We start from the raw sequence: 27,720 nt of genomic DNA on the forward strand, positions 1-27,720 counted from the left end.
ATGTTTCATGAAGTTGGGACCGGGTGATGTTTCCCACTGTGTTCATCAGCTCTTCTTTTAACAACACTAAAGGTTCGGGAGCTGAGGAGTTTAGCTGCTGGAGGTTTGACAGTGAAATGTCCCGTTCTTGTCTCATACAGGACTTCAGCTGCTCAACAGTTCAGGGTCTCCTTTGTTGTATCTTTGGTTTCATGATGCTCCAGATGTTTTCGGTGGGTTCAGGTCTGGACTGCAGACAAGACAGTTTAGTGTCTGGACTCTTCTGCTACGGAGCCTCGCTGTTGTCATACTCTCAGAATGTGGTTTGGTGTTGTCTGGCTGAAATATGTAAGACCTTCTCTGAGAAAGACGTCGTCTGGATGGCAGCATATGTTGCTCTAAAACCTGTTTATACTGTTCAGTAATAATGGAGCCTTCCCAGATGTGCAGGCTGCGCCAGCCATGGGCACTAATTGCCCCCCCCCCCCCCAGATAACAAGCTGGGTGGTCCCTCTCCTCTGTAGCCTGGAGGACGCAGCGTCCATGATTTCCAAAAAGAATTTGAAGTTTTGATTCATCAGACCACAGGACAGTTTTCCATCTCACCTCAGACCATCTTAATGAGCTCGGGCCCAGAGAAGTCGAAGATGTTTCTGGATCATGGTGAGATTTGGTTTCTTCTTTGCATGGTAGAGTTTCAACCTGCATTTGTGGAGCAGTGAAGAACTGTGTTCACAGACAGAGGTTTTCAGGAGTGTTCCTGAGCCCAGGCAGTGATTTCCACTATAGAATCGTATCTGTTTTTAATGCAGTGCTGCCTGAGGACCTGAAGATCACGACCATCCAGTCCTGGTTTTCAGCCTTGTCCCTTTGCTCACAGAGATTTCTCTGGATTCTCTGACTCTTTAATGAACCACAAAGGCTGAAACTCATTAATTCTTTGCAGTTTTACATTGAGGAACATTTTTCAGAAACTGTTGCACTGTTTGCCCACAGTCTTTCACAGAGAGGTGAACCTCTCCCCATCTTCACTGCACAGAGACTCTGCCTCTCTGGAGCCTCTTTATACCCAGTCATCTACTGACCTGTTGACAATTAACCTCATTAGTTGTGAGATATTCAACCAGGTGGTTTTTTTTTAATAGCATTACACAACTTTTCCAGTCTTTTACTGACCCTGTGCACACACACAGACACACACACACACATACACACACACACACACACACACACACACACACATCTCAATGAGGTAACTGAACAAAGTGCAGCTAAATAATGAGAATAAACTGATAAGCAGGGCCTCCATTAACTGCATTCAGACAAACATGCTCTGCATTTATTTAACAGAAACACAGTCACTAACAGCAATGATGTGTTTTAACAACCAGCCTGAACTCTGGTTTAAGGGAAGATAATCAATTGTGTCTTAATGCAGTGACAAACAGTTTTAATCAGAACAGAAGATATTTTAGAATGAAAACCATGTTTTTGGTTTCTGGTCTTTCAACAGAGCAATGACCCAAAGCTCACATCCAGCAGCACAAAAGAACGGTTGAAAAAGAAAAGATGGACCGACCTAAAACCCATTGAGAGAAAGGTGAAATCTGCCATTGCAAAAAGGTTGTTTGTTCACTATTGTACCATTTTTTTGTTCAGGAACTTTGGGAATTTATTACTTTCTTTGACAGAGAAAACCAGGTGTCCTGCTCCCCAGCAACCTTTCCCAGCTCCTCCTGGGGATCCCAAGGCATTCCCAGGCCGGATGAGCATCTTCTCCAGCGTAATGGAAGACACCAAGGAGACATCCTGATCAGATCCCTGAACCACTCCAGCTGGTTCCTTTCGACATGGAGCTTTACTCTGAGCTCCCTCTGGATGTCAGAGCTCCTCACTCTATCTCTAAGGCTGAGCCCAGACACCGTATGGAGAAATCTCATTTCAGCCACTAGTATCCATGATTTCATACTTTTGGTCAATATCCAGACCTCATGACCACAGGTGAGAGTCAGAACAAAGAGTGACTGATAAATCAAGAGCCTGGCCTTCTGGCTCAGCTCCCTCCCCCAGAGACACTGGAACTCCTTCAGTTGGGCCAGAAACTCTATCTTAACCCAAGGAGAGTAGTCTACTGTTTTCTGGGTTAATGTGTTTTCTGCTGTTTGCTGTTGTTCTGTGATTTTTGTTTTGTTTTGTTATTGCCATTGTGGTTTGCACTTCACAGCCGTCATACAGACGAACCAGTGGAACAAAGTGCATCATCACATTAAACAACACTGATCTCAGTTTGATTTATAAAACCCTTAGTTTCACCTTAGGAAATACAACTTAGAAAGTGGAGACACTGTGTAGTGAAAGTCACTTTACAAATGATCATGTGAATTAAACTGGGAGTCAGATATTATAATAAACCCTGTTCCCTGCTGTCAGTCTGCAGGTAGAGCAGCGTGACTCCTGCAGAAACTCACATTCTGAACATTTGCAAAACAAACAACAAAAGCCTGTTGTGAGTCCTCTGTTATGAAAATGCCTGTGTGAGTCCTAACAGTAAAACACCTCTGTGGCTTCATGCATTTGAATATATCATATATTAGCCAGAGTTTGGTGGCAGCTGCAGGCCTCGTTTTGCATGTTCCTGCTGTGTGTTGGTGGATCAGAGTGACGCTGCTGAGCTGCAGAGCTGCAGACAGACGCTGATCACACAGAACGATAAGATGCAAAGTGTGAGCGCAGCTCACCACCGTTTTTATGCAGCTGAACAAATCTCACAGCTGCTGCGCCTCCAGACACACCGGAAATTAAAACAGTCAAATGAGAGCTCTTCAACCAAACCAAGTCATCACCAGTCAAAATCAGAGAGATATGATGGCCTCATTAGAGGCTCAGCATGGAGACACCTGTCCAGTGTGTCCAATGTGTGTCCAATGACATCGACTAAACATTAGAGAAACCTGACCTGAACCCATGTTGGGACAGCGTTGACCAGAGGAGGACGGTGCTTAAACCATCATGGACATACATGGAAGAAATTATTATATTGTTGTATTGTGTTTGCTCAGTATATCCAGGTCTGGATCTAAACTGTATCCAGTATTACAAGTTTTCAGTATATGATGTTTCATAGTTTTTAGGTCACAACAGTGCAGGGCACACTAACATGATGCCTACATATTGCAGCAGACTCCATGAAGCTGATAACTTGTGAGATCAAGACGTGTTTTTACTGAACTTAGTTGTTCTTGTGTGCAGCAGAAATAAAAAATGACCTGGAGACAAATAATTATTAATCACTAACAGACATTAGTTGTTGAAGCGAACAGCAGCCAGACCTGACTGACTTTATTTTTATTTAACCTGAACGTGTCTCTTCATTGTCCTGGTGTGTGTGTGTGTTAACAGTCCTGAGGAGGACGAGGTGTGTGTTGTGTTCAGGGGCAGATGTTGATGACTGCAGTGCCGCTCAGGTCCTCCAGGGCCCCATGGGCGATGCCCGGCCCCAGCTGGAGGAGCAGCTCTGCAGCTGGTTGGTTGGTGTCCAGGAGGATGAGGACAGAGGGGGGAGGTCGAAGCACGAACGGCAGCCACACAGATGTCCCCCCTGCTGAGCTTCACTGCACCGGCCAGGAAATGTCGTGTCCAGCATCTGGTGTGGAGCTGCAGAGCCAGCAGCCAACTCTTCCTCATCCATCAGCACCAAATGACAAAATACAGCTCAGATTCTTCAGATATAGAGAAACAGAAAGTCCATGGTCTATATCTTCACAACCTGCACTCTGAAACCTCCAATAGATTATCACTGAATAATGTCCCTTTTAAATAGAGATTTTCCTCACAATTCACCTAATTCATTCATTAGGTGTAAAACCTAACGAACTCTTAACAAAGACAGAAGACGTTTGAAGAGACATGAGCTGATCTGATTTTGTTTCAGCATCAGGACCAATGACTCAACATCTGTCCAGCTCCTGCAGCCAAAACACCAACAGGGTCGCCATGGTAACCAACAGCAGTGATGTCATCACATCCTCCTCCTCTTCATCACCTCCTGTTCACATCAGTGGTGGAGTCCTAATAAATGGAGACGTTTAACTGAGTACTGCCTTTAAGCACTTTGAGGTACTTGTACTTATTTTCTTTTTATGCGACTTTACACTTCACTACCTCACATTTATCCACTCAGCTGTAAATACCAGCAGAGGCTGAAGCAAATTAAGTCAATTGGCAGAAAATCTATTATTCTAATAATAGTTTAATATATCTTTCATGATAAATTACCAAATGTTTAATGTTTCCAGCTTCTTAAATAGGAGGTTTTGCTGCATTTCATTTCAGTTATTTTAACAGTTTATTTATAATCTTGATGTTTGGACAAAACAAACATAATGAAGGAGCCGTGTGACAGTTCTGACTCACATGTTGGATCTTATTGGTCCAGTTTGTTTAAATTATTGCAGCTTGATGTGACTGAGTTTTTGTTATTGTTGTACTTTTTAAGAATAATGCAAAAACAACAGGGGAATCTGAACCTCTGACCTTTGACCTCCTTGTTGCTGGGTTTGATGAAGTTGACGTTAAAAACACCAGAGATCTTGAGTGAAAGTTAAATCCTCACAGAAGCTGAATGAAAGCTGTTGAAGTAAGATAGTAAGGTGCCGTTGAGTTAACCCCTCCTCCTCTGCAGCCCCCGAGCAGCCGGTGATCACAGGTTGTGTGAACGGTAGATGCAGCTCAGTGTCTCTGTAGTGGAGATAAACTGGCCTCTGTTTCCTTTAACTCAGCAGCTGCTCATCTAATCGACTTCAGCAGTGGTGGGTGTGTTACTGAGGACCACAGCACCAGGTGGGGGCTGATTGTCGTAGCAACAGTCACATGACCCGTCCCAGCTTTATTGAGACGTGTTGTTGGCATTAGATTCAAATCGAGCAAATATTTTTCATAAAACAATTTCACCATTGCATATGTTGTTTTGATCTATTTTCAGTTAAATATGTGTTCACATGATTTGCACATCGTGTTCAGTTTTTATTTTTATAGAGTCCCAGCTTTTGGGAAACAGGGTTGTATGTGAATTGTATGTAACTTGATTTTATAGCTGAAGCTGATGCAGCAGCTCATCCACTTCTTCTGGAGGCTGAGGTGAGATGATCAGAATACAGTGATTCAGCGTTTTCATTGGATGGGCAGATGAGTCCTCCCACCTGTAGACACGCCCCCGCTTCAGACAGGTGACAGGTGAGCTGGTTGTTCAGGGACCAATCAGCTCGCTTGAAGAGATGATTGACGTTCGCTTTGAGCCAATGAGCGTTCAGCTCAGACTTCAGCTTCTCTATAAGAAGCTCGGTCTTTCTTCCTCCGCTCAGCTGCTTTCCTCCGGTTTCTCTGTGGAGCTGTGTCCCCGCCACCTCCGGTCTGTCGTCCCTCAGTCTGGACCAGTAGTCCACCGTCCAGTAGGACACATGAGAGCCGGGAGCCCGGTGCTGTCAGCCGGCAGGAGGAGGACGAGTAGCGGCACCCCGCCCCCGAGAAGCCGGAGCCTCCGCTGCCATCTGCCGGGCTCCTCCCGGAACAAGAGCCGAGCGGCGGCGGCGGAAGACCCGCAGGTCCCGGTCCTCCTCCTGCAGGACATGAACCTGTGTTACCGGCTGCTGCGGCAGATGGTGCCCGGTCTGCTGCCCGGACGGGCCGCCAGCAGGGTGGAGATCCTGCAGCATGTCATAGACTACATCCTGGACCTGCAGACCGAGCTGGGCGCCTCCTGCCCGGCCGGAGACCGAGGAGAGCCGCCGCGGGGAGAAGCGCACCGCTGTGACCGGCAACAGCAGCACCCACAGCGGCCACAGAGCGGCCAGAGCTCCGGTGTCAACATCCACATCTGCCAGGTAGGAGACACCGAGGCAGCTCAAGTTTATCTGGTTATTGATCAGGTATTGATAGCTGATCAGCTTTGATCACGTCTGTTATAAACGGCCTCTGTCGTTTATTGTAGTGTGTAGATGAAAAAACTGAAGAAAATGAAAAAATAAAATAAAACCTTTAAATAAATGAGCTTAGTGTTGAATGTATGATTTACTGTGTTGGACTAAACATCAGAATTTCTTTGTCACTGATGTTTTAGTGGAAATAAAAAGTTGTTATAACTGAGACCCAGGTCCTGTCCCCTTATCGTGTATTTTATTTTAGGGACCCCCCAAAGACAAAGTCCAACTGGGGGAGGTTTAGTCTTATTCTGCTGTTTCTGTCAGGACTGGACCAGAAACTGGACCAACCTCCGACACCCAGAGCCGGTTCATTAGAAACCAGACTTGTGAGGCGTTTGTGTGTCTGTGCAGTTTAAGCTACACACTGCAGAGGTCATGACCTCCACGTCTGCCCAGAGAACCAGAGATGGTCGACCAGAGACCTGGTCCAGATGAGTCCAGATCAACAGTCTCTGTCTCTGGCCCTGAGGTCAAACCTGGAGCCGATCACGGAGGCGACAAATGGCAGCAAACTAAATCTACTGTTACAGTAGATCAGGCTGTGTTGACCTCTGACCTCTCGGCTCCCTGTTGAATATTTGGTGACGTGTTGGTTCAGGACTGTGGTGGATTTCAGAGCAGGTGAGGGTTCAGATCTGAGGGACGAGGATCCGTCAGCACTTTTCTTAAAGTGGTTTTTACTTTTGTTGAATTTGATCTAAAAACTGAAGGTTTGGTTGAATATTGATGAAGCTGATTAATCACTGTAGGCGTCTGTCAACCTGTTGCTCAGGAAACAATGATTTGACCTTTGACCTTTCTGTCTCTGCTGTCCGGTGAATTCCCCCCCCACGCACGGACCCCCCCTCCTCTTGTGCTAATAAAGATATATGTATATGTCCCTTCACATTAAAAGCCTCAGTCTAACGGTGTTTCTGTCTGGTCTCTTGCAGGAGTTTGAGTCGACCCGACTCAAGAGTCACTGAGTCAAAGGCTGGACCGGACCGGACTGGACTAGACTGGACCGGACTGGACCGAGAGTCTTCAGGCCTCTGATCTCAGGATCTGATCTCATGTTTGTTTTACCTTCGTCACAGAAACCTCAGCCACTAAAAATCACAACTTCTAATCCCGAGTCTGGATCAAGTCTGGATTAAATGGGTTCAACTCAGAGCTTTTAGTTTTCGACTTCACAGATCCTTTGACTTCCTTTGTGTTGTACTGCACTTCCTGCTTGATTATCAAAATAAGACTCAAACTCAGGCACATCAGTGCTCAGCCAACACAGATCAACCTTTAGTTCATCGTTTCCCACCATGATGCATTTTCAGTCTTATGCTGCATTCACTTTCCCTCAGAAATCGCAGCTTCAAATGACGTCATCCTGAGCTGGCCACACTCCAGTGCAGTCAGGAGCTTGTTGTTGTTGTTGTTCGTTCGTAGTACCGGTTGATAACAACATTACGTGACGTCCACAGACAGAGGTTGAACAGTTTTGTGTGTATGACAGCTTTGACTCTTCAAAGTAAAAGTCTACAGTCTGTTGCTGCAGTTTAAAATACAGTGTGTGTTTTCTGATCCATTCATCTTTTGTTGTTGTGTTTTTGTTGGAATTGTGGGAAATCCTTTCTGCTGCAAAACAAAACAATATTTTAATATTTTCTCTTCTCACTCAAAATTCAAGTCAAACAAACTGAATGCCATATTCATAACTCTTCAAAGTAAAGGTCTCTACAGTGTGATCTAATTTATTCTTTTTGTTGGTTTGGTTTTGTTTTGTGGATGTTGTGGAAAATCATCTCTATGACACGTTCTGCAAAACAAACCCATCAGTCACATCAGCAGTGGAGTGGCGGCCTGTTGCACTTTTATTCTGAAAATTTTGAATTACATGACAGATTGAATGTTTAATTTTCTCAACACATTTGAACGGAGGTTTTCGAATTTCTCATTTTAAAAAATCATCACATTTCTGGCTCATTTTTTAAAGATTTAAACACCAAACTGAAGCACTGATCGGTTGGGTTTAGGAGGAGATAAAAAAGGGGGGGAGGGGGGAGAAGAGAGAGAGAGAGAGAGAGAGAGAGAGAGAGAGAGACCAGGAACAGCTGTGTAGGTAATGGTGTTATCAATAATAATGACAGATAACAGTGGTTAATAGTAAAGATGAGTAGTGGTGGATCTGGATCCTGCTGCTCCAGAGACAGAGAGACCTGCAGAATGAGGACAGAGAGAGAGGGAGAGAGAGAGAGAGAGAGAGAGAGGGGGAGAGAGACAGAAATAGAGAGAGAGAGCCCAGTGAATCATGGGAATCCCCCAGCAGTCTAGCTCTATAGCAGCATAACTAAGGGATGGGTCAGGACATATCCGAGCCAGCCCTAACTATAAGCTTTACTAAACAGGACAGTTTGAAGCCTGATCTTAAAGGTAGAGAGGGGGTCTGCCTCCCGAACCCACACTGGGAGCTGGTTCCACAGGAGAGGAGCCTGATAGCTGAAGGCTCTGCCCCCCCCCCCATTCTGCTCTTACAAACTCTGGGAACCACAAGTTGACCTGCATTTAGAGAGCGAAGTGTCCTATTGGGAAAATAGGGAACTATAAGCTCTCCAAGGTACGATGGTGCCTGACCATGAATGGCTTTGTAGGTGAGGAGGAGGATTTTAAATTCTATCCTGGATTTTACAGGGAGCCAATGCAGAGAAGCTAACACAGGAGAGATGTGATCACGTTTCCTAGTTCCTGTCAGTACTCGTGCTGCCGCATTCTGGATCAATTGGAGGCTTTTTACTGAATTTTTGGGACATCCTGACAATAATGAGTTACAGTAGTCCAGTCTTGAGGTAACAAATGCATGAACTAGTTTTTCAGCTTCCTTTAGACACAGAATGGGTCTGATTCTTGCAATAAAAACTTTTACAAAACATTAACATTAACAGTCTAAAGGTAGATGCTCATGTCTTTTTGGATTATAAAGCAGGTCAAGGTTTTATATGAATACTGTGAAAGTCGATATAATAATAATAATATATCGTCTTATGGATATCAACACTTAAAATACTGGGAAACAGTAAAATATGGGACCTTTAAATTGACTCTGCTCAGTTTCTTAAAATGTGAGAAACAAAAAAAAGAAATGAAATAAACTAAATAAATAAAAAGCTGTTTGTCTTTTCTTTAGTTTCAAAGTTTTCTCAGAGCTTGAGTTTCAGAAACCAGCTGTGGAGGAAGTTCTCACATCTGTCACTGAAGTCAAAGTACGACAGTGCAAAAGTCAAAGAATCAAACTATACTTGAAGTAAAAGTACTCTTTCTACAGTAATGTGTTTAATATTATTAGATTATTATTATTGACACATTAATATCATGGGTTAGTTTTAATAACTTTATCTTTTTTGTAATAACATCAGTTTTAGTGAAATTCTCTATTTTTAATCTGAATCTGGAAACTAGTTACTGAAGGTAAAATATTTGAAATTTGTTCTTATTTAACATCCTGTTTGGGCAGGAAGTCATTCGTGGGTTTGTTCTGGAGCTTTTGACCATATCACACAGTCTTCATCAGTAGACTGAGTTTCTCCAGAACAAATGAGTAAATGGACACACTTCTACTCGAGTATTTCCTTGTGTATTTACTGGTGCAGTAAAGATGTCAACATTTCCTCTCAGATGCGGGGTGGACGTATAAAACAGAAGAAAATGAAATAATTCAAGTAGAGATGTCCCATAACGTCCTGCATGATGAGTTCTCCAAGGACATTTTGCTGATGATACTTCTGCGCTTTTATTTTGGTGGGATTTTGAATGCATGATCTTTATTTGTAATGGAGTATTTTTATACAAAAAAACTATTAAAAAACAGTCATGAAGCAGCATTAACGTTCAACATCCAGGGTTTATTTATTCATGTTTTCATGAGCAGGACAGATTCCATCAACTTCACCTTCAGGTGTTAGAGAGCACTGAGGCGACAACACACAGCGCACAACACTGTAAAACTCTACAACAGCTTCATGCAGACGGCACGAGGACACAGACCTGACACTGAGCTCGACACCAACGTCTGAGTCCGACTTTAACTCAGAAAATCTGAGCTGCAGAGAAAACTTTGTTCCCTCAGTTTGACACGGATTCAATAAAGTTTCACCACATTTGAATCACAGAACCAAAACAAGATGAATTCTACAGGACATGTTTAATTTAAAATGACGAATCAGTGATGTGAAGTTTACAAGAAACTTTTTTTTTCATTCAGCGATTTTTAAAAAATAATCACTTTACGGTTTGATCTGCGAAACACCAGAAAATCATCCATATAGTCTTCAAATGTTTTGTCCGACATCCAATGATATTCACTTAACTCCACGACAAGTAGCCAATGATTCATGATCAGAAGAGCAGCTGATGAACTCAGCTCTGACACACCATCACTAAACTACAAACCACTGTGTCTCTACACAGAAACCATCAACACTGTGAACGAGTTAATACTGACGCAACAGCTTTAATCTGACGACAGTGAAGCTGCAGATAGAGGAGTTTTCAGTGTGTGTGGATCCACAGCAGCAGCTTCAGACTGAACCAGCTCAGTATTAACACACCAAACCTGTTACTGTCTAATGGTTTCACAGCCTCACGCTGCCTCTGGTCACCTGTCACAGGTCAGTGCACCTTCACATCTGTAAGGACAGGAATGCTTTACAAATATCGCTGTGCTTCCTGTGATGCTGGGACCCTCACACACCTACTTACCAGTGAATATATCTTTCACAGGGACAGGAATAACGAATACTGTGAATATCTGCAGGGACCAGAAACCAGCTCCTGGTCTCCTGATCGCTGGTCCTGAGCTGCTCTGTGTTTCCTGCTGACATCTAGTTAGCGTCTAATTGTTTTCCAGATGTGACGAATGTTTTGTTAACATCTGCAGGGAACAAATGAAATGATTCCTGGAGGCACGATCACGTCACAACATCAACATGCAGAGTAAAGTGTCTACGTCACTACTGAGCTTCAACTCCTGACTACAGCTGTGAACATGCATCTACCACCACAGACTGAACTACCAGTCCACCAGCAGCCGCTCTTCACCACTTCGAATCTCACTCAGACGGAGGTTTTCATGTTTTTAAGTCCAAATCATTTAAATTTTATCTGAGCGACTCATCAAATGTTGTCACATCTCATGAGAAGCTTCTGATTGGTTCAGAAGGTGGAGGCGGCTCCTGACGGACCCTCAGGGCTCTCTTTATCTTTGTGAGGTCACAGGATGCTCTCGCGCTCCTCGCCGAAGGTGACGGTGTCGGAGGACACGGCGCAGATCTCCGGCGGGTCTCCAGGTTTCAGGCCCCTCTTCAGGTGAACCACCCGGACGTTCTCGTTGTTTGGCCCTGGCCTGGTGGTGGTGGTCCCAGAGGTGCCAGTGGTCCCGGAGCTCGGGGACATGATGACATCACCAGTGGAGGATGAAGAGGTGGGGTTGGAGGAGGAGGTGGAGCCCTCTGCTGGCAGGCGGGGGCGGTTGCCCTGCTGGGCGTTGGTGTTGTTGTTGAGGGTCACGTTGCTCGGCGTGCGGTTCAGATTGTAGCTCTTAGACGAGGGCCAGCTCTCCTCCGGGCTGCTGGCCAGCAGGCTGCACTGGTCCTCTGAGCAGATGGACATGCGGGCGACGGCCGGGTCCTGGAGGCCGCTGAGGCTGCTGGGGAGGCCTCGCTTCCTGGCCAGGCTCTCCTCGTCCAGCTCGATCAGGTTGGCCCTCTCCAGCTGCGACAGGTCCGCCTCCTCGTCCTGCAGCGAGTGGTTTGGTGAGCTCTCGTTGGAACGTACGCCAGAGTCAGACGAGTCTTTCTTGTCCAGCATGGCGTCCGACAGGTAGTCCTTACCCTTCAGCGCCAGTGAGCCCCCTGGCAGTTTGGGGTCGCCCGCCTTCTTGCCGTCTTTCAGGAGGGGGGCGTTATCTGACTCCTCAGACTCTTCGTCATCGCTGGTCAGCTTCTGGTAACGCAGCCCTCCACCGGCCTTCAGCTTCAGGTCGGCGGCGCCCTGGAACAGCCCGCCTCTTTCAGCCGAGGTTTTGCGGGTCAGCAGGGACTTGGAGGATCCGTGGTCGCCCTTCTCGTCCTCCTCTGTGATGGGGTCCAGGGCATCGCCGTTGGAGGGGAAGTCGGTGTTGTCTGCTGCCGGCTTGCTGCCGCTCCTCTTGGTGAAGGGTTTGCGTCCATCTTGCTCAGCGCCATCCTTGCCCTTGTCCTCAGAAGATGATGTCATGAACTGCCCCGGCTGCGGCTGGACGGGCTTCTCTCCGCCCCCACCGCCCATCTCCAGCTGGGCCATCTGGGCGATGTACTCCTGGTAGGCGTTGCGGTACTCGGCCTGCTGTTTGTCCGTCAGCTTGGAGATGTCATTGGACGACTCCTGGGAGTTCAGGCTGGTCATGCTGGCGGTGCGATGAGCTCCACCCTGGGGACAGAGGAAGAGTTTTCTGTTCGCTCTGACTGTAACCAACAGGTAACAACAGATCATCACAAAGATAGAAAGTCTTCCAGTGTCACAGCTGAACCAAGTGAACAGCAGATTATTCTCATTAAACCTTTCAAGATGGCGCCACACGAGTGGCAGCCTATTACAGCAACTCCTGCTCACTGTTGAGCTTTTCCCTTTTTTCTCTTTTCCTCTACTTTTAATTGTATAAAAAGTAATTTTGTATACTATTATATAATTTGTATATTATTATATTCTTATTATTTATCTTTCTTAAATATCTGTTATTGCAGTTTCTTTGCAGCTTTGTTTTCTCTGCTCTGCCACTTTGCGTCTGTAACACTGTGGATTTCTCCACTGTGGGACTAATAAAGGCGATCTTATCTTATCTTATCTGATCTTATCTGATCTCTCTTCTTCTGATCAATACGTTGAGCTGCTCGCCCTTCCTGTGAGTTTACCATCCACTGCATGTTTCCGTGTCGTGTCGGATCATCCAGACCCACGGTGCTCAGCTCCTCAAAGCTCAAGTTGAAGCTGTACATCGGTGAAGCGTCCGTGTTGGCAGGGCCAGCATGAGGCGGAGCCACAGCTCGTCTTCCTGCTTCAGCGTGACCACCGACGACGCTGCCTTGCTCGCTGGCCGCTTCCTCATGCAACACCTGACTCTCAATGTGACGCATGTCCAGGACCTGCAGCAGGACAGAGGAGACAGGTGACATTTACAACCTGTTACGAGACACTGATTATGAAAGTGACGGTCATAATGATGATGTCACTAATAGTGCTGTAATTGTGTTGTAGTTGTGTTGCAGTTGTTACAGTTGGGTAGTTTACTACTAATTTTGTTATATATTGTCTTGTTAATATGCCTTCCAGTTCAGCCCTTACACATTCTGTATATTGAAATATGTCCTGGGTCAGTGTGAAGATATTTTTGTACATTAATATGAACAAATATAATATAATATTATATTATATATATATATATATATATATATATATATATATATATTTTTTTTTTTTTTTTTTTAGTAAGGTTCTGAAATTTCCTATGTTTGGTGTAGATCTTGAACATCTCAGGTCCATTTTCTTTTTATTTGTTGGCTAGAGACAGGTGTCAATCAGTCACTATCGCTACTGTTAAGGTGGGATGAATATTATACTCTGTCGGATTCTTAGAGGGGCGGGACTAAAACTCAGAACGAGAAGCGACAGAGACGTTAATCTCTGTTTCATAAGTTTGTTAAACCCTGTTACGTTTCTCCAGTTCAGTCAAGGTAAGAACCGGTGGTTTTATATCAGTATGTACTTAGCTAAACCGTGAGCTTCCCGCCTTTTCCGGGGGACAGTGAGTAATGATAATATTCCCTTTCGGTTTCAAAATGAGCTGCAACCTTCGCGCCAACGTTATGATACCATAAACTAAGAACTAAAACCCTGAGTATTGTTATTTTGATTTTGTTTTACTTTGGGTGGAATAAATGTTTCTGTTTTTGCATTTAATCCTTGTGTTTTGATTCATGTTTAAAAGTGAGGTATTTTCATGTTTTGATGAGGTATTTTATGGTTAAGAATCAGGGCTATAGTTGGTTTAAGTGTGATCCATGGAGTTAAAGCTCACAATGACAGTACAACTATTAAAGCTACCTTGGTCTCTGTGCGCTAGTCATTCATACACCTGAAGTTATAACAGAAGACACGTCCTGATGTAACATTTAGCTGTCACTGATTCACCTGCCATGCAAAAGAGTGTGTCAGGTATAAAGGTGTGCATCACAACAACCCTGCTGCTACAGATGTGTTGCAGTGGTTCATGATGGTGTCTGAGGACTGACCGTGGCCCTGAAGAGCTGCCAGTCTCCGAAGTTCATGTTCATCTCCTTCTTCAGCTCATCGATGTTACACTGAGACAGAACTCTGCCGTTAACGTTGGCCTGGAAACAGGACGCAGAAAACAGAGAAACGATGTTCAGTGTCACGTTCACACCTGAAGTCACCACCTGTCCCACTGTCGCCTCCCGTCACTCACCTTCCTGATGGTGGCGGCGTACTGTCCCATCATGCTCTGGTCGATGCCTTCGATCTGCCGCACGCGCTCGCAAACGGCCTCAGTCGTCATGGAGCCGAGGAGGATGGCGGGAGCGCCCGACACGACGGAGGCCGAACCCTGAACACAAACACACACAGGTCCGATTTCCAGGAAACACACACACCAGTAGCATTTGTTTGACAGTGCGTCGTGGTGAGCTACCAGCACTGACCCAGAGTCAGTGATGACGTCAGTGATGAGTGTCTGTCCTACACAAGTGTTCAAACACACCACTGCTAATGTAGGAACAACTTGTGATTCAGTGAAAACTTCAAACAGGAAGTCAGTGTTTAACAGGACAGATTTCCACTCTCACGCTGACTCTTAACAAGCTTCTCTGTACTGTCAGATCACACAGGTCTCAGTGGGATGAACAACACTCGCTCAGAAACCAGAAATTTAACCTGCCAGTTATCAAATCTGCTCATGAAAGTAAAGGTTTAAATAACTATGGTAACCTCCAGCTTCCCTCCTGTCTGAGGTCGGCTACCTCTCTCTTTCTCTCTCTCTCTCTCTGTCTGTCTCTCTCTGTGTCTGTCTCTCTGTCTGTCTGTCTCTCTCTCTCCATCTCTCTCTCCGTCTCTCTCTCTCTGTCTGTCTCTCTCTGTCTCTCTCTCTCTGTCTGTCTCTCTCTGTCTCTCTCTGTCCGTCTGTCTCTCTCTCCGTCTCTCTCTCTCTGTCTGTCTCTCTCTCTCTGTCTCTCTCTGTCTGTCTCTCTCTGTCTGTCTCTCTCTGTCTGTCTGTCTCTCTCTCCATCTCTCTCTCTCTCCGTCTCTCTCTCTTTGTCTGTCTCTCTGTCTGTCTCTCTCTGTCTGTCTGTCTCTCTCTCCATCTCTCTCTCTCTCCGTCTCTCTCTCTCTGTCTGTCTCTCTGTCTCTGTCTCTCTCTGTCTCTCAGGCCTTGATCAAATCAATGATTCCTAATATTTCATGTGATCGCCTGGTAGCATGTATACGAGTTCACACTGGTTTAATTAATGAGTTAGTTCATAGCATTTCTCATCTGCAGAGGTTTGTTCTGAAAACTGCTCGACTGAAGCAAATGTTCATTATCACACAGAAAAAACAGAAATGTTTATCAGTAACTGTCTAACGGTTCATTTCTGTGTGTGTGTGTGTGTGTGCTTTAAGACAGGAGAGGGGGCATCTCCGTGGGTAAGCAGTGAGATTTAGAGATGAGGTCAAAGGTCAAACCACTCATCACTCTGAGCAGATCAAACAGCTACTCTACTAGGGCTACAGGCAGCTAATCCAGGCAAGGTTCATGCTGGGAGTTGAAGTAGGAAGAGCACTTGAGAGGGAGTTAGCTGAAAGGAGGACGGCAGCAAGAGCAGTGAGGGAAGGAAGGAAGGAAGGAAGGAAGGAAGGAAGGAAAGAAAGTAAGTCGGTCATGTTAGGGTCAAGAGTTCAATACCTGCTTCCTTTTCAAAGATGAACCTTTATACTGCAGACAGACAGACAGACAGACAGGTGAGGAGTGAAACGCAGGTGGAGAGGGAACATCAGGAGAAGACAGACCGACAGAGCTGAGTGGAAACAACCAGCAGTCATGGAGTCAGGACGTTGGCTCAGATCTCACTCAGTTTCAGAGTACACACATCAATCCATGAAAGATATTGTTCAAGACTTTATTTCATTTTATATTAAATCCCAGTCAGAAGAAAATCTAAGTAAAATGTTTCCCACCACCACAGAAGAAGAGACGAGAGGATGATGCAGAAGAAGATCCACTGACTCTGAGTGAAACTTTATTGACTCAAACTGATTATTGGACAATAAAATCATCTTTATTTAAAACACGCTTCTCTTCCTGGTGACAGGAAACAAATCAACAGTGAGAGAAGAGTCAGCACTGAGTCAGACTGCAGAGGCCTCAGTAAAAGACTGAAACCTCACTAATATTTAGACAAATCCTGTAGATTCATGTTTGAAATATTTATTCAGGAATTGTTTGTGGGTGGGTTTCATCACAGATTCAGACGACAGGTGAAATAAAAACGTAACCGTCCACGACTCAGGTGTTGGTTGTACTTACAGGTGCGGCGGTGGCGTCCCTGCTGTACGAGGTTTTGGGTAGCAGGCGTGGATGAAGGTGTGATGGGTAGGAGGAGCCCATGAGTGGGCGTGGCAGCTGGTAAAGGTGATGGGGGAAATATGGCTGAAGGGGGGAGGGGCAGAAAATCAAAATAATGTTCATGGTGATGATCTGAACAAACAACAAGAAGGAGGCAACTTAAAGATAAGAATTCAAATCAAACGGTGGAAGCTGTGCTGTCACTGTGACGGGCTGTTTCTCCAACAGGAAGTCAGCTGTTGCAGCTGTTGCAGCTGTTACAGCTGTTACCACAGACAAAGTGACTCAGCCTACAGCTGCTCTCCGGACGCTGGGATCTGGTCTCTGTTGACAGAAACCCTCCTTTAATGTCTCGCCCTGCGGGGACCATGTTGGCGCCTCTGAACTCTGCATCACGTACAAGTGGTGGAAGGTGTCAACATGTCCGTGTGCTGACCAATAAATAACCAATCGGAGAGCAGCTTCGTTTGTCAGTGAGGTCATGAAGATGTTGAGAAGCTGTTGTTGAGTCTGAGGTCCTGTGTGAAACAGGTCACCTGACAGCACTGTCAATCAAATCATACCACAAACACAAATCATGAAGGGGGGAACCGAACCAGGTGAGCGGGACACCTGCTGGGTGACGGTGGTGATGACATCACAGCGTTACCTGTCACTCAGCCAGTCAGGAGCCACATTTCACCATCTCTAACAAAACCTGAAGGCTGAACCTCACCCGGGCCCACACCTGTCTGCCGTCAATGAGAATGACATCATCATGGGAGGTCTGTGGGCGGAGCCTGTACTCACCCTGTTGTAGAAGGGGTGCTGTGGTCCGGCCATGCCGCTGTAGTAGCTGCTGTGAGGCTGCGGGGAGACGATGCCCCCCGATGGCTGGTTGAAGGCTCCACTGAAGGAGGCGGAGGGCGAGCACGCCGACGACACCTGACTGTAGACAGAGGAGGGGCGGGGCTGAGCCTCCTGCAGGGGGAGGGACGGGTACGTGACCCCGCCCATATTCATCTGCTCCCGGGCTGCACGAACATCTGGATCAGAGAAAGAGAGGAAAACACAGATGTGTAGTAACTGCTGGGGTATCTGCTGGTACTGCAGTATTAGTTGTATTGAGAAGTAGTACAGTTGTAGCACAGTAGTACTACAGTGGCTGTGGCTATAGCAGTGTGAGGTGCAGTATTAGTTGTACTAAGTAGTACTGCAGGGGTGCAGTATTAGTAGTACTGCAGTAGTATCACAGTATTAACCATCACAGCTGCTGTGATCTCTGAGTTGCGGGTGCAGGCTGTCAGTGCGGGAGCGTCCAGATGTGCAGTATCATTCGCAGTACCAGTAGTAGCAGTACTGTGTGTCACCTGCTATGATCTCCCGCAGCTTGGGGTCCAGGTTGACGGTGCAGGGCAGGAAGGTGCGGATGTCTCTGGCCGTGAGGACGGGCGTTCGTGAAGACAGAAAGACCTCGAAGCTGCGAACGTCTCCGTCGATCTCCAGCAGAGGCTCCACGTCTTTGGTGGTGGGGATGTTCTTCGACACTCTGAGAGCAAACATCACGTCAGTGCTGCTGTGCCATGACTGTGCCCCCCCCCATGATTCATCTCCACACTACTGACAACAGCTCAGTCACTTCTGACAGTGTCTTGTGCATTTTTAATTTTTTGCCCCAGATCAAACTACAGAATGACTGACAGCCTGAGCGTGACCTCTGACCTCTCATAGATGGTCTTGAGTGTGGCCTGGTCTGGGACTCCGTCGGTCTCTTCCAGGTACAGGATGAGCCAGGACGTCCTGTAGGGCCACTGCTCTGTCAGGTTGATCCATGACGCCAGACGGTCCCAGTTAAAGCTGATCTGATTGGCTCGCAGGAGACGACCTGCACGCACACACACGGCAGGAGGCGGGGTTATTTGTAACGGACAGACGGAAACGTGAGCAAGCCTCAGAGGAAGAAGAACATCCTGAGGAGTGATGACGATCAATAATAATTCCAGTGGTGTTCGGGTCAGACAGCGACAGGAAGTGACTGACACACATCAGAGGATGGAAGGATCTTTAATAAAGTTTCTCTAACATGAAACATGAATAATGAGGTGAAAGAAACAGGCAGACTTCCTGTGAGTGTGTCAAAGTAAAAGCCCTGACACAGGTGTGTCAGTCAGACACCTGTGACAGAGACGATGTTGAGCAGCCTTCTCATGGTCTGTGGGCTGATGTCACTGAACCAGTCCTCCGTCACCATCAGCTTCGTCAGGTCGAATGACATCTGACGAGTCACTGAGCGCTGCACCTGGCGCCGCCGGTACGTGTCCTGCACACAGACACACACAGGTCACATGATCACATGTTGATCAGTAAACAGTGACTGACTGAAGACACTGAGAAACTCTGATCGGTTTGATTTCTTTCATTAGAAGAAGAATTCAGTTAAAACCCGAGTCAACAAGTCAAATCAGATCACACCTGAACCACTGACTGACCTGTCACCTGTCAGTCAGTGGTTCTCTGTGAGCTCAGTGACACACACACACACACACACACACACACAGACACGCACACACACACACTCTCACACACACAGACTCACCCTGCGAGCAAGCGTGGTCTTGCTGCCAAACTTGGTTAATTCTCCCAAACTGTGCTGAGACAGTTTCCTGTCCAGCTCCTCGTGCCAACCTAGAGAGGGATGATAAAACACTGGGTGGGTGGAGCTCTTTAAGCTGAATTAATCTGCAGTGTGTGTGTGTGTCACCATGTTATCACCATGGTTACCATCTGTGTTGGGGGCGTCTCCGTTGGGCGGGGCAGCGGCACACATCTTCTTGGCGCTGGAGAGGCCTCTACTGTTGAGGAAGACGGGCAGGTGGACGATGTTCCTCATGTAGTCGTGTCCGTTGATGTTGGAGTCTCTGAGGACGCTGTTCAGGTTCTGGTTGATGGCTTTGATGATGATGTGTGGGTCGCTGGCGAAGATGGAGATGAAGGGACCTTTGGAGAATAAGACCCGGACCTGCAGGAGGAAACAATCAGTCAGACAGTTTCACCGCCATCGCTCCGGTCCTACACCTGGTTCAGTGGTAATAACTTGTGTCTGTGTCTGAGAGAGCTCTGGTGTGTGTGTGCGTGTGTGTGTGTGTGTGTGTCGTCACCGTGTCCAGCATCTGCAGAACTTTGTCCTGTTCACATGAGTCCAGTCCATCGATGACGACCGCCAGCCTCGTCTGATGCTGCGTGAAGCCATCAATGGTCTTCGCCATCCTCGCCATCAGCTCCACCTCGTTCTTCAGGACCTGCAGGACAACACCCAGGGGTCACGTTACACTACTTACTGACCTAAATCTTTACCTGTTTCACAATAAAAGCTTCAGCCGGAACCTGTGAGGAGCTGTCACTTTAAACATGTTACGTTCTCCCTGTCTGACACTTTAGCCCCACCCCTCACCTTCATGAAGCCCTCGCTCTTCAGTTTGTGCATCCTGTTGGCGGCACTGTGCAGCCTCTTCCTCTGAGAGTTCAGCACCGAGTCAGTCACCTGCCACCACGTCCTGCAGTTCAGCAGCAGAGCCAGACCCACCACGCTGCTGATGGCGATCAGAACAGCGTTCACTGTGCGGTTCTCCCCGTCCACCTTGAAGATGGCCAGCAGCGCCATGCCGGTCAGCAGGCAGGCCAGCACCAAGACGAAGATGATGAAGGACGGCACGCAGCACGTCTTCTTCCACTTCCTCTTACCTGAGACCGCCAATGATGGAAAGAGTCAAAGCTAAGGTACTGGTTAATAAGAGAACACAGTGTGTGTGTGTGTGTGTGTGTGTGTGTGTTACCTTGCGTCTCCTCTGTCTTAAACACTCTGAACAGACGTGTAGCGAGGAAGCCGAACTCTCTCTCACAGGCGTCGGACAGTGTGGCAATCATCTCGGCCATCGACGTCTCTCCTCCGACGCTGGACAGACGGTTGTAGTCGGTGAACAGAAACCTGCAGACAGGTGGCGGCAGGTCAGCGGCTGCGTGGCTTTCGCTCAGCTCAGCTCAGAGACGGGTGTGGTTTTTCTCACCTGACAGGCAGAGCTCTGGTGCTCTGCTCCGGCAGCTCCGGCGGGTTGACGAACATCAGCTTCAGCAGCAGCTCCAGGTACCCGATGTGACGGGCCAGACGAGTGCTGAGCAGCCACGCCCAGTTCCAGCTCTCACCCTCCCGGCGCCCGCCGAAGTACACCACCACTACGACACAACGTACACTTACACACTTACACACTTACTCACCAGGGGAACAGGAGGTGCCTCGTGACCTCCCACCTGAAGGTGGACCGTTGTTAAGGGGGCGGGTCTTACCGAAGAACAGGTAGAGCAGGGCCAGCAGGCTGAGGGAGACCGCCATGGCCAGCTTAGGGTCGACAGTGAAGCCGAGGACGACAGCGACGGAGCCGCAGAGAAGCAGAGACAGAAAGACGACGAGCCAGGAGAACTGGAACAACGGCTCAATCTGCTGCCCGGCAAATGTCTTCATCTCATCTGAGGAGGAGGAGGATGAATGTATGATGCTTTATGTACTGTGTGTGTGTGTGTGTGTGTGTGTGTGTCCTCACTCACCCTCCAGCTTCTTGAGCAGGAAGGACTTGCCGCTGCCCCACTGAGCGTACAGACCCACACAGATGGGGGGCTGCATGGTGGGTTCACTCAGGATGTCGGCCAGAGCGGAGCTGTACAGGTCGTAACCCAGCATGTCTCCATCTGACTCCGTGGGGGACAGGTGTCCTGCGGGGGAGGGGCAGACAGGTGTGTATTACTGCTCTGTGTCAGTTGTTAACAGATGCAGAATTTAAAATGCTATGCTAGCTAGCGTTTGCACGCTGTATACGACGCTCTGGATTCTACCGCTGTGTTGTTGCCTTGGCAATGTGTCCCTGACTTCCAGGGGGCGGAGCTTCTGAAGGAGTAGTGAAGTGAGTTTAAATATCAACAGACTGACTGACTCCACCTTTAACAGGAAACAGGTGGAGCACAGTGAGGGCCTCAAAAGCCACCTCCAGGCTCTGCGTCATGACGCTGGTTTCTGTTACATCACCATGGTAAAATATGCTGCATGCCTACCTGATGTGTGCTAACAGCTGACAGGTGTAGCTAACTGTACTCTGACCTCCCAGAAACAAACTGTGACCCTGAGAGGATCCACTCCTTCATCCCCGTCACTGCCCTGAGATAAGACCCTCGAGGTGAACGTACGCGCTCCGAAGATCTGTGTGAGGATGCTCTTCTGGTGGCTGCAGTCGATGTTGTACGGCGTCTCTCCGGCCTTGTTGGGCCGGTACAGCAGGCGGCCATCTTTGGGGTTTCGGAGGAGGAGCTCGGCCAGGCGGCGACTCCGACCACGGATGGCGATGTGAAGGGGAGTGTCTCCTTTCTGCAGAGAAAGAGGGGAGGAGACTGAACAGGGGGAGGGAAACAGACTCACTGGTGCTGATGGAAGATTCAGCAGCGACTGATCCTCTCACTTTAAATTTAAGGTGTTGTCATGGTTATTATGTTAAATGGTGAAAACTAACACAGTTATTTTATAATATATTATAATGTATAATATATTCATAAGTTATTTAATAATTAAGTTGATCTACAGAAACATCATCAGATATTTGGTAATCAATATGTTGATTTATCCCGGGTTTTCCTTCAGTGACCTGAGGGGACGTTGAGTTTCACCCTGACGAGCTGCGATGGCCTGTTTCACTTCATAGATGAACGAATTGACTAATCAGAAAGTGTTCATCACATCAGAGCAGCCACGACGAGAACCAGCAGCTGATGATGATGATGATGATGATGATGATGATGATGATGATGATGATGGAAGGTTTGATGTTTCAGATTCTTGAACGTGCTGCAGCTGCTGTGACAGTAAACATCTGGACAGTGTTTGACGTCACACTGATGGACTGAGTCAGTTCTTTATGAAACAACAACGATCGGCTGCAGCTTCCTTCAGCTGTGACAACATGAAGAGACTTCACAGATTCTGAAGGGCAAACTTCAGCTAGCTGACTCCAGCTCTCTGACTTTGTGTGAGTGAGTGTGTGTGTGTGTGTGTGTGTGTGTGTGTGTGTGTGTGTGAGAGACCCCCACCTTGTCGACAGCCGACACTTTGGCGCCTTTATCGAGCAGCAACTCCACGATGTCAATGTTCCTCATCTTGGTGGCTTTGATCAGAGGAGTCTCTCCGTCCTGAGACAGGAAGCAGAAACACGAGCTCACACATGTGATGTTTACAACACTGATGCGCACACACCTGTGAATGATTATACTGATGATTTGTAGCTACACAGGTTTTATCAGACAGGTGTGGTCAGTCAGGCGGGTCCAGGTCTCACCTTGGTGCAGGTCTCAGTGTCTGGGTTACACTGCAGGATGTCTCTCACCATGGTGGCGTTTCCTTTCTCCACAGCCCAGTACAGAGCTGTTTTGTTCTCCTGGAAACACAACAGAGTGAGACATCAACTGTCACCCTGCTTCTGTCCGCTAACACGAAGCTGCAGACGTCCTGAGGGGTCCGTCCTCAGCCATAAAGACCATCCATCACTTTACTGCAACAGAGTGAGACGTCTTCACACTGGTTGATCTCAGATCAACCAGTGTGACTTATGACTACAGTTCCCACCTTGCTGGAGTCTGCCCCCCCGCTCAGACCAGTGTAACCCATGTGAAACAGAGCTACTAAACCCACTCGTCATTTAGGGTGTGGTTGCATGTCGTTTCCTGTGGGGAGCACAATACACTGTACACAGTGCTAATCAGCTGTTATCCTGACTGAATGTGACGGAGCTTCTGTCAAGTAGTTTGTGTTGAGTCCCGGTGAGTTGAAGCTGTCGCTAGCTGCTGTGAGGAGAGAGAATAAACTGCACTCGCTCTTCAAGTTCAGATACTTTTCATAGAAACCAGTCGGGATCATTAATGTTGTTCAAAGTTTCCACTGTACTTTGGTGCGTACTGTAACATTAATTGTTCTAAAAAGATCGCTAGTGCTAACAGCTGACCACTGCTGCTAGCTGTTAGCCTCGGTTAGCAGGGTGTCATTAAAATAAGATTACATTACAGCCCTGTGTTAGAGGAGTTAATAACTTAATGTTGCAGTCAAGCTGTACTGATGTTGAACTGAGCTGCACTGTTGAAGTTATATGCTGGAAGATTAATAGTGATAATTCATATTCATGTTTAAGAGGACGATATTAAATGTGTATAAAAAATGACGTTTAAAAACAGTAACAAGGAATAAGTTACAGGTAAAAGTGGTTTAATGCACTTTACATCGTGATCTATGGTAAAACACGACAAATATTTGATTTGTTCATGTTAAAATACCAAAGGAGGTAATGACAGAGAGTAATTCATCTCATGTTAATTGAGGTGTATCCTTAGATACTGGTGATACTGAACATTATAAGATGGAAAGAGTGAATGAGGTCTCATGTCAGACAGAGAACAGAGCAACTTATTATTCTGCACTATTTGTGTAGATAGTTTTTTTGTTTACCAGATGAAATCTGTGATGAGTCTGTGATGGCGAGGCTGTGGACGAGCGTGGAAACGGTGTGACCAACCGTAGGACCAGTCCATAGGAGACGTCTGACCAGCTTGATTAGTAGTAGTAGTAGTAGTAGTAGTAGTAGTAGTAGTACTAGTCTAAAGTGCAGAACGTTCAACACACACACCTGCACAGGGACAAAGAAACTGAACTCTTGGATTTCTGGCTCCAAAGTGTGCTGGAGTTGAGGATTTCATTTTGTATTTTTGTATTTATCTTATTCTGTTTGTACCAGTGTCAGCGCTGTGTAAACTGTGTATTGTTGTAGAGCAATAAATCTGCCAGTTGTTAAACGTCATCCTATTCTTGGTTTTAAATTGTTTCTTGAACCCAGGTAGATGTTGGCATCTCTGTTATTCTCATAGTCAGACGAGAGGAGCTACACTAGTCTCAGGTTACATCTGTTCATCCAGATTCATATCAGTCGTTGTGTGAACTCTATAGTGATGGCTTAAAGTGTGACCTTTGACCTCCAAACTCTGATCAGTTCATCCTTGAGGCCCAGAGGAGGAGAAGCCCCCAGGCGGAGGAACACACAGAAGAGCCAGGACGAAGCTGTTGCTAGGCACCAGGATGTGTACACCTCAAACACTTAACTGAAGAAGGAGAAGTAAACTAGTGGAAATCTGATGTTTCATCCGTCCGAAGAAGAACTGATCATTTCCTCACGGGTCGATGAGTCCCTCATCACTGACAGTAACATGACACCTGTTACAGCGACATCAGCTCTCATCAGTTCTCACCTGTCCTCTGATGTCGATGTCAGCGTATTTATGCAGCAGAGCTCTGACGATCTCCACATGACCCCCCCTCACTGCTCCAATCAGCACTGTGTCGCCACTCTGGAACACACACACACACACACAGAGTTGAGTGTGAGCAGCAGTGTCCTCTTACTGACCACATGTTTGACAGAACTGACTCAGAGTCAATCTGAGTGTTACAGAGTGATGACATCATTCTGACACATTTATGTTGAGATAATTTCTCGTCAGGCTGCGTGACACTGTCTTACCCGGTCTGGGATGTTGACGTACGTCCCGGCGTCCAGCAGGTCCTGGACGATCTCGGTGTAGCCCTCCTTGGCGGCGATCATCAGCGCGGTGTTCCCGTCTTTGTCGGTCATGTTGACGTTGGGGTTCCTCTTCAGCAGCTCCTTCACCACCTCGGTGTAGCCGCCCTTCACCGCCACGATCAGAGCCGTCATGGAGTTCTGACGAGACACACAGCAGGTGTTAGCCTGACAGGAAACCGTTGCGTTTCCTGGAGACGGTGAGAACTAACCCTGCTGCTCAGTACAAACATCCTGTAGAGCTGTAACATACCGCCCCCTCCTGGTCCACGTCAGCGCCATTCTCCAGCAGGTGCATCACACAGTCAAAGTGTCCTTTTCTGGACGCCCAGATCAGAGGAGTGGTCCCATACTGTCTCACACACACACACACACACACAGTTTAGTTGTATACTCTACAGTAGACTGTGAGTCTGAGCTGAGCTTCCTGTTCTCGTCACCTTGTCCGAACAGTTGACCTTGGCTCCGTTCTGCAGAAGCACTTTGACGATGTCGGCGTGTCCTCGACCTGCAGCCCAGATGATTGGATACACGCTGTACTGCTGCAGAGAGGGAGGGAGTACACGTGTGGTACGTGTGTCAGCGACTGACCGTGTCTGTCAGCCAACGTACAGGCAGACATACTGTGTGTTGTGCGTTACCTGTCCTGTAGTGTTGGGGTTGGCTCCGTGCTCCAGCAGCAGCTTGGTGACCTCTACGCGACCTTTATAAGCCGCCCACATCAGAGCGGTCCATCCTCCCTGAGACACAGTCACATCAGTCACTCACATAGACCGGAGATCAACACTGGGACACTTGAGCGATTGATTTTATGTGAGTTTGTTGCTGTAGCAATAGAATCAATAAAGCAAACCAAGGTCCTGTCGGTCCTCTCAGTCCCAGACCCCAGAACATCTGACTCTTTCATGCCTGCTCAGTGGATTTACATCTTTTAGAGCCAGTTCGTTTCATTTAACTGCCCCGTTACTGAGGTGGAGGTTTCAGTGTTTCTACATTTGGCTCCAGGATCACTGCTCTCATTGGACCACCTCGTTAAAGACAAACATCAGCTAATACAACAACCACATTAATGAGAGCTCGTGAAGTTGTTTGTGTTGCTCCCACCATGTCTCTGTGCTCGATGTAGGCGCTGTTCTCCAGCAGCTCCCTCACCACCTCCACATGGCCTTCTTTAGCTGCAGAGATCAGGGCCGACCAGCAGTCCTGACAACACACACACACAGTCTGTGTTACCATGGCAACAAGAGCACCACCATCATGAGAGGCCTACTGATTAACTGTTTCCTAGCAACCACAGCATCCAAGGTGAAGAGGTTCAGAGAGGAGAGCAGGGGGAGGTGGGAGGAGCTTTTATCACAGTACAAACCATCATGTTGAATAATACAGACGCTGGAATGTTATTAAAGACGCAGCGGTAACAACACCTGACTGACAGTGACTGACAGGGTGTGTTTGTTTCGCTCACCACGTCGTCCAGGTTCACGTTGGCTCCTCTCCTGATGAGCTCCTGGACGATCTCCAGACTGCCCTGCTCAGCCGCCAGCATCAGAGGAGTCTGACCGTTCTGTACGCAAGCACAACAAACAACCAACGCAACAAACAAGCACAACAAACAACCAACGCAACAAACACAACAAATGCAACAAACACAACAAACAACAAACAAAAACAACCAACGCAACAAACAAGCAAAACAAACGAAGACAAACACAACAAACAAAAGACGGCAAACGAACAAACAACACACAAAGACAAACAAATGAACAAAGAAAAGAAAAAACAAACCACAACAACAAAGACAACAAACACCACGAACACAATAAAGACAATAAAGACAACAAACAAAGACAACAAACAAACAAGGTTTATCTCTGCACAAAGAACTTAAACCAACAGGAAACATTCAGAAGAAATAACACATGAAAACTAAATAAAAGAATAATAAACAAATAGAAAAATGAAAGCTGGTGGAAATAAATAAAAATCCCAGAATCTGTGCAGAATAAAACCAAGTGTATCCAAGACACTGTGTAACTGTGTAAAACTGATCACGTGTAGAAAACAAATAAGTGAATAAAAAGATGTAAATGAAACAAGTCAACTGAACCCAGACTAAGCTGACGTCCACAGGTTGACTCGTCTGAAATACAAGGAGGTGACTAAAATGACTAAAGTCTAAAACTCAAATGGACCTTTGGACTGAGGGCTGTTACCGTAAGTGAAACCCTGTCACAGACACAGATGTTTTATAAATAAATCAAACAGGCCGTGATGTTCAGGCACACGTACGTCGCTGCGTCCGTCCACCTCCTTGAAGCGGTCCAGGTGAGCTTTGAGAGCAGCCAGGTTCTCCTCCTCCACGTAGCTGAACAGGTTCTGGATGGCCAGAGTGGTCATCTTGATGGATGTGGTGGTGTCCATGTCTGCGGTCTGTCGCTACGCCCCCTACTGACAGGGGAGTGAATTACAGTGTTTACCTCTGAGCCTCAGAGACGTGATGCTTTTGATA

General features: G+C 47.0%; 2 protein-coding genes across 6 annotated transcripts in view; one reads left to right on the top strand and one right to left on the bottom strand.

The window, feature by feature from the left end:
• The first annotated feature begins 5,165 nt into the window (after window positions 1-5,165).
• Window positions 5,166-7,522, top strand: id2b (inhibitor of DNA binding 2b). Its single transcript, XM_071467360.1, has 2 exons — window positions 5,166-5,858; window positions 6,890-7,522. The coding sequence occupies exons 1-2, from the start codon at window positions 5,253-5,255 to the stop codon at window positions 6,920-6,922; spliced, it is 639 nt and encodes a 212-aa protein (XP_071323461.1). The 5' UTR covers window positions 5,166-5,252; the 3' UTR covers window positions 6,923-7,522.
• Window positions 7,523-9,808: 2,286 nt separating this feature from the next.
• kidins220b (kinase D-interacting substrate 220b) overlaps window positions 9,809-27,720 on the bottom strand; it is a 20,585-nt gene continuing 2,673 nt past the window's right edge. The window contains exons 2-30 of one of the 5 annotated variants that reach the window (XM_071467293.1): window positions 27,501-27,656; window positions 26,677-26,775; window positions 26,316-26,414; window positions 25,853-25,951; window positions 25,652-25,753; window positions 25,465-25,563; window positions 25,155-25,352; window positions 24,883-24,981; window positions 22,929-23,027; window positions 22,684-22,782; window positions 21,790-21,967; window positions 21,157-21,321; window positions 20,899-21,078; window positions 20,622-20,787; window positions 20,391-20,542; window positions 20,009-20,298; window positions 19,716-19,856; window positions 19,339-19,576; window positions 19,154-19,242; window positions 18,733-18,877; window positions 18,280-18,442; window positions 17,928-18,106; window positions 17,368-17,603; window positions 16,540-16,662; window positions 15,919-15,948; window positions 14,446-14,583; window positions 14,252-14,350; window positions 12,875-13,105; window positions 9,809-12,392 (exon numbers count right to left, since the gene is read on the bottom strand). In XM_071467293.1, coding sequence (XP_071323394.1) covers window positions 11,196-12,392; window positions 12,875-13,105; window positions 14,252-14,350; window positions 14,446-14,583; window positions 15,919-15,948; window positions 16,540-16,662; window positions 17,368-17,603; window positions 17,928-18,106; window positions 18,280-18,442; window positions 18,733-18,877; window positions 19,154-19,242; window positions 19,339-19,576; window positions 19,716-19,856; window positions 20,009-20,298; window positions 20,391-20,542; window positions 20,622-20,787; window positions 20,899-21,078; window positions 21,157-21,321; window positions 21,790-21,967; window positions 22,684-22,782; window positions 22,929-23,027; window positions 24,883-24,981; window positions 25,155-25,352; window positions 25,465-25,563; window positions 25,652-25,753; window positions 25,853-25,951; window positions 26,316-26,414; window positions 26,677-26,775; window positions 27,501-27,632 — 5,265 coding nt within the window. In that variant the 5' untranslated portion in view covers window positions 27,633-27,656 and the 3' untranslated portion in view covers window positions 9,809-11,195. Of the gene's footprint in view, window positions 12,393-12,874; window positions 13,106-14,251; window positions 14,351-14,445; window positions 14,584-15,918; window positions 15,949-16,539; window positions 16,663-17,367; window positions 17,604-17,927; window positions 18,107-18,279; window positions 18,443-18,732; window positions 18,878-19,153; window positions 19,243-19,338; window positions 19,577-19,715; window positions 19,857-20,008; window positions 20,299-20,390; window positions 20,543-20,621; window positions 20,788-20,898; window positions 21,079-21,156; window positions 21,322-21,789; window positions 21,968-22,683; window positions 22,783-22,928; window positions 23,028-24,882; window positions 24,982-25,154; window positions 25,353-25,464; window positions 25,564-25,651; window positions 25,754-25,852; window positions 25,952-26,315; window positions 26,415-26,676; window positions 26,776-27,500; window positions 27,660-27,720 lie in introns of all 5 variants that reach the window. The other 4 variants (XM_071467291.1, XM_071467295.1, XM_071467294.1 and 1 more) reach the window with 4 other exon arrangements.

This window comes from Trachinotus anak, unplaced genomic scaffold (genome assembly GCF_046630095.1).
Source record: "Trachinotus anak isolate AG129_WGS33_773 ecotype Australia unplaced genomic scaffold, CSIRO_AGI_Tana_v1 ptg000031l, whole genome shotgun sequence".
NCBI classification, from domain to species: domain Eukaryota; kingdom Metazoa; phylum Chordata; class Actinopteri; order Carangiformes; family Carangidae; genus Trachinotus; species Trachinotus anak.